Source organism: Salmo trutta, chromosome 18, assembly GCF_901001165.1.
Source record: "Salmo trutta chromosome 18, fSalTru1.1, whole genome shotgun sequence".
Lineage (NCBI taxonomy): Eukaryota > Metazoa > Chordata > Actinopteri > Salmoniformes > Salmonidae > Salmo > Salmo trutta.
Window position 1 is genome coordinate 37,636,509 of NC_042974.1, and position 6,170 is coordinate 37,642,678.

General features: G+C 39.5%; 1 protein-coding gene across 1 annotated transcript in view; it reads left to right on the plus strand.

The window, feature by feature from the left end:
• LOC115153257 (glutamate receptor ionotropic, delta-1) overlaps positions 1–2,904 on the plus strand; it is a 454,984-nt gene extending 452,080 nt beyond the window's left edge. Inside the window, exon 16 of the mRNA XM_029698512.1 lies at positions 1,625–2,904. Coding sequence (XP_029554372.1) covers positions 1,625–2,062 — 438 coding nt within the window. The 3' untranslated portion in view covers positions 2,063–2,904. The remainder of the gene's footprint in view (positions 1–1,624) is intronic.
• The last annotated feature ends 3,266 nt before the right edge of the window (positions 2,905–6,170 follow it).

The following is a 6,170-nucleotide window of genomic DNA, read 5'->3' on the forward strand; positions in this document are numbered from 1 at the left end:
GTCACTTCAGGTCACTATGCAGAAAGCCATTTACTTAAACAGCTGGGTTGAGATGGATGGCACAGAGTACAGAGAGGGACTGTTAGTTTGCAGTAAGATGGAGCATGAAATGCCTGACTTTTGTGGTTGACAATATTGCATACCTATTTCTGGGCAAGTTGCATACTGATAATTTCAGTGAACAGTACCATGCATTCGCTGTGTTTGATAGTGTTGTTGACAAAGTTGTTGTCAATGTTGATAATCTGAAATTGTATAAGCCTTTTATCCTTCAAAGTGCTTATGGTGCTGATGAGAGCCTTTATGTTGTTCCTTTGTATGACATGATTGAGTAATAGTCAGATTATTGGCAACTTTGTCAAGAAAATTGCATACCTAGTCTTAGGAGGGCTTCCACTTGTTTTAAATAGTAACTCTGCAAATAATTTTAATGTGCCTGTGATGCACTGTTTTGACTGTGATACGCCTGTGATACACTGATTTCATTTTAATGTGTCTGTGATGCACTGATTTAAATTGAACGTGCCTGTGATGCACTGATTTAAATTGAATGTGCCTGTGATGCACCTCTTTCATTCTAATGTGCCTGTGATGCACTGTTTGTCGCCTAAATAAATAAACCAAAGCAGAGTCACTACTCCTGTAACAAATCCTTTATTGCTTCTGTTTTACTCGCCTTCAACTTGCAGGCTTGATTTATGAGTGGGAGAAAATCAGACAAAAAAAGTTTATTTCCTAGTGTGCATATTTAGCACTCCCTGGTGTCAATTCAGCTACAGGATGCATTCTCTAGAGTTGATACTCAACACTGAAAGGTGTTGCTGCTTAATACTGGGGGTGTTGAAAAAATACTCCCATGGGTCATTTGAACAACATCTGAAATGTTATATTTTAACACTCCAAGTGTTTCAATATGAACACTAAATGTGTTAAATTAACACTGAGTGGCCCTATATAAACACTGGATGAGTGTTGAAAAAACACTCCCATGGGTCATTTGAACAACACCTGAAGTCTTATATCTTAACATTTAGAGAGTTTCAATATTAGCATTACAAAAAGTGCTAAATTAACACTGATGAGAAAGTACCTATATAAACACTGGACAAGTGTTCAAATTAACACGCCTGGTGTTAAATTAACACTTTCAAATTTGCTGTGTACTGAAGGAAGAGATTTTCTGGTAATAGTTCATTTGAATTGTGGATACATGCTTAAAATAACACATTTCAGATGAAATAATTTAGTTTTTTGTTGTAAGGTAATGTCTCACCACCATTATGCTTGAATTTTGCAGCTTGTGATTGCAGCATAGTGTTGACGTGGGTTTTACGTTAGTGTTCCTTGAATAATATTGATTTGAAGTAAATCAACATTCAAGTTCCATATTTTTCCAATTGGAAATGTAATGTAAACAATGTGGAGAATTAACCATGTTAAATCAAACAATTGCTCATCACAGCTTCTTTCTCCTTCAAGCCTTTCTTTACCCCTTCTCAATCCCTCTTTTTCTGCCTTTTTCACTTTTATTTTTCACTTTTATTTCTCCTCCCTAATAACCTATGTCTCTGTGTATCATTCTCCCTTTCTCTCTCCTCCACTCTCTCTCGCTCTTTCTCTCCAGGACAAAGAGGTGAATCTAGAGCAGGTCCACCAGCGTTTGAACAGCCTCCTGGACGAGGACATGGTGCACAAGCAGCTGCCGGGCCAATCTATTGAGATCTCTGCCCTGGACATCAGCAGCATGCAGCCCAGCCAGTCCCTGGAAGGCCTGCCTTCACGGGACCACTACCCGGGCCATCACAGGGATTCAGTCTCTGTGACCACTTTCCTCCAGGAGGGACAAGGAGCAGGAAGGACACTTGGCAGGGGCACTGGCAGAACCCTCCCCCTACCCCTCAGCAGCGCCACCATGCCCTCTATCCGCTGCAAACACAGGGCGCCCAACGGGGGGCTCTGCCAACAGAGCCCTGTCAAGACACCAATGCCAATGTCATACCAATCAGGGCCTGGAAGAACCATTCCAGAAGCTATTGATGTAAGCCATGGGACTTCAATCTGACCACTCAGCCTCAGCGCAATCACAGACACTCAAGCCCCATTTATACCAGGTTCTAACATGCATCTTTTTTCCTCCATTTTCTGATTGTGCCCACATTTTTTGACAGGTGTAGATAATGGAAAGATGTTTTGTGATCTGATTGTGAACAGATGGCTATCTTACAAGTGTAGACAGATCTGGACAGTGAAACCATTTAAGTCATCATTACACCACCCTCTGAAATCATTGACTTTTGGCATCAATATGTGTATTAAAAATATATATATATATTATTTGGAAATATGCTTTTGTTAAATATTTTGCATACAGCGAGGGACCAGGAAATCTGGTCAACAATGCGTAGACCCATGTCTGAAAATGTGGGCCCAATCAGAATGTGGACAAGATCAGGACTCATGTTGACTGTGGTGAGCTATAGGTTAAAGGATCAATCGTCACAGGTGAGAGAAAATATAAATATGTCTGGCATTTTATTTTTCGCTGAAGAAATATGGAGGAAAACAAAATTAGGAAAATGACTTTCATGTACATATTTGTAAGTATGGACAAAAAGAGGTGAGAAAAAAAAACTGTATTTTGAATATTCTCAATTTTTTAAGTTGGGTTTAAAAAACAGATACAAAATTACACAAAAAATTACTGTTTGAATGGCTTTGTAAAATTTGTTCTAAATTAATTAAGGTGATAATTCCTACTGGTTGTTTTCTAAGTGCCAAGTTCAAAGATGTTTTCTTTCAAATTAACATTATATGAATGTACGAAATTTATGAAAAGACACTTCAAAGACAGTGGAAAGAGTTGATTTGTTTCATATGAAAACAATAAAGAATTATAAAAACATGGTTTTTTTGTACCACGTCGCTTTTGTAATCCATCATTTATTTTCATGTATGAGTGAGTGGCCGTGTCCGAATACCCATACTTGCGTTCTAAATAGTAGGCATTTTAGGTATACGAAAATAGAATGTTTTATTGTACTTTAAATTTCAAAAATCGAGTATGGCTCATCATGGATATAACCTGTTTTAGCATGGACATTGCCATTGAGGGCTTCCAACATTTGGGAGCAATCAGCCAATGAGGAATAAAATTGGCGACTAGATAGACTAGATAGACTCAATGACGCTTTCCATGCTATCACAGATGCTATAATGGCACAGAAACAAAGATGAGTCCTCTATATCTATGGCATCTTGGTCACACTCATATCGGCCCTCTTATTGGCTAAAATGTTCCCACCTGATGTCGCCACTTCTCGCCTGCCTGACATCTTTGAGGACATGTTTTTCCATTGTTAGAGACAGGCACTCAAATATCTTGTCAATATAATAGACAATATTTGGTTGTACCATTTCAGCTTTTCATCTAGTAGAATTTGCTGCATACTTTGAGGAAGAAAAGTGTCTTTCCAGACTCACGTGTGTTTGACAACAGCTGATAATCAGCTGGTAATGAGATAAGGGGACACACTGACTGACGTGTGTGCTGTGGACAACAATAGTGGAATCGGCAGTTCGCCTTCTATAAGTATGCATTGGGGACTGCAGTCAGGTCAAGACCCTGGTGAGGATGACAAGCACACAGATGAGCTTCCCTGAAACGGTTTCTAAAGGTTTGTGCAGACATTCTTCAGTTGTGCGAACCCACAGTTTCATCAGCTGTCTGGGTGACTGGTCTCAGATGGTCTGGCTGGTCTCAGACGGTCACGCAGGTGAAGAAGCCGGATGTGGAGGTCCTGGACTGGCGTGGTTACACATGGTCTGTGGTTGTGAGGCCGGTTGGACGTACTACCATATTCTCTAAAACAACGTTGGAGGCAGCTTATGATAGAGAATGAACATGGTGGACGTTCCTACAGCCAGCAAGCCAATTGCACACTCCCTCAAAACTTAAGACATCTGTGGCATTGTGTTGTGAGACAAAACTGCACAATTTAGTGGCCTTTTATTGTCCACAGCACAAGGTGCACCTGTGTAATGATGTTTAATCAGCTTCTTGATGTGCCATACCTGTCAGGTGGATATCTTGGCAAAGGAGAAATGCTCACTAACAGGGATGCAAACAAATTTGTGCACAACATTTGAGAGAAATAAGCTTTATGTGCATATGAAACATTTCTGGGATCTTTTATTTCAGCTCATAAAACATGGGACCAACACGTGTTTGTATTTTTGTTCAGTATATGTATATATTTTAACCCTTATTTTACCAGGTTAATTGACTGATAACACAATCTCATGTACAGCAACAACCTGGGGAATATTTACAGGGGAGTGGAAGAGGGATCGATGAGCCAATTGGAAGCTGGGGATGATTGGGTGGCCATGATTGTATGAGGGCCAAACTGATTATTTTTTGGGGGACCAGAGGCCCTCCAACGCCACTTCCAGCAGCATCTGGTCTCCCATCCAGGGACCAACCAGGACCAACTCTGCTTAGCTTCAGAGGCAAGCCAGCAGTGGGATGCAGGGTGGTATGCTGCTGGCTATATGTTTACTAGGCCTACTTGGTACTGCTATTTTGTTCTGCTCGCATTCATTGGTTCGCATTCGCAGCAGTCTTGCTATTCTAAACCAGACTGCTATAACTGGGCTACTACTTTCAGCATTTAGTCTGGATTATTGTCATAAAACAGCTGTGTGTATGGCTGCATTCATATAGACTGTCTGTAATAGGTGAATTACCTTATCAATCTTGTAGCCTATATTCATTACCAAAGTGACTTTGTTTTAGTATGTAGGGTGCTGTCCATTGTGCTGATACAGTGCAGCGGAGATAGGCTACAGATTTCGCGCCAACTTCTCACTTCAAAAGCACTCAATGGTCTTGGAGTCTAAGCATTTGAACTTTATATTTATTGTGGTATAGCGTGATATAAGCAGAATTCAATATAATTCCAATGTAAGAACCCCCCATAACTGTGCCCCCCTCACCAATTTCAACTACCCCCTCAGTCACTTTATCCTAGCACTGGGTCTGAATAGCATGCTATTCACCTGCTATTCGTTCTGGGTGGAGATCTAAGAAATAAAGGTGTGGCGGAGGTGTGTCTACAGATAAGCAGTGTTCTGACCTTGACTTAATTCCCTCATAATTCCAGCACTTTTACGTGTGAGGAAACCATTAATAAGGTCGAGCGAATCTTCCAGATCCAAGTGGAAAAAGCATTTACTTTATTTTTTCTGACTGTAATAACGGCATTTTCCATGCACTGTAGTTTATAAATTGATGCGAGCTATTAATAAAAGCTATGCAAATGAGTACCTAGCTCTGAACGCCCATCAAATACATTTTAAGAAAGTTTAAGCTCATTTACTGAATTTCTATAAAAACATTTAACTCTACAATAATATTTGGAGAACAGCAAAAACAAGCAAAAATAACCCCAGCCATTATCACATTGGTTGCTGTAGCTTCATTCACCTCTGTCAATCTACAAACACATAACCTATAAGCTATACAATTAAACGCTACACATTAACTCACTTTAACTCAGCACCGGGAGTTAATTTAATATGTACAGAGGTTTTGTTAACAGTTGATGTTATTGTTCAATAACACAGACCCCAAAGCAAATCAGGGGGAAAAAATATATATTTATTCAACGAGAACAAATCATAGTTAATGTTATGCTGGAAAGTAGATGGTCAATGTTTTCTCCACTAAACAAAGTGGCAGGATGTAGTTTATACCCAAGCCTAGCCTGTGGTTGACCAATTAGAATTCCTTGCAGTAAAATTAGGCCAATGGCCAAATACCAAGTATCCCGTTTCAGGTTCAAAGTATAGACAATTTGGACCAATGAGAACTTGTCACATGTAGCTATGAGTCCCGGATTGGAACCCCTTCACAGATTCTAAACAGATGTTGAACTGAAAAACAACCTGTGTCCCTGACCCATTAATCTTCAGTTCCCCATTACAGAAAAACAACTATTTCCATTGGTTATTAATTCCCTATTACAGAAAAACAACTATTTCCATTGATTATTAATTCCCTATTACAGAAAAACAACTATTTCCATTGATTATTAATTCCCTATTACAGAAAAACAACTATTTCCATTGATTATTAATTCCCTATTACAGAAAAACAATTATTTCCATTG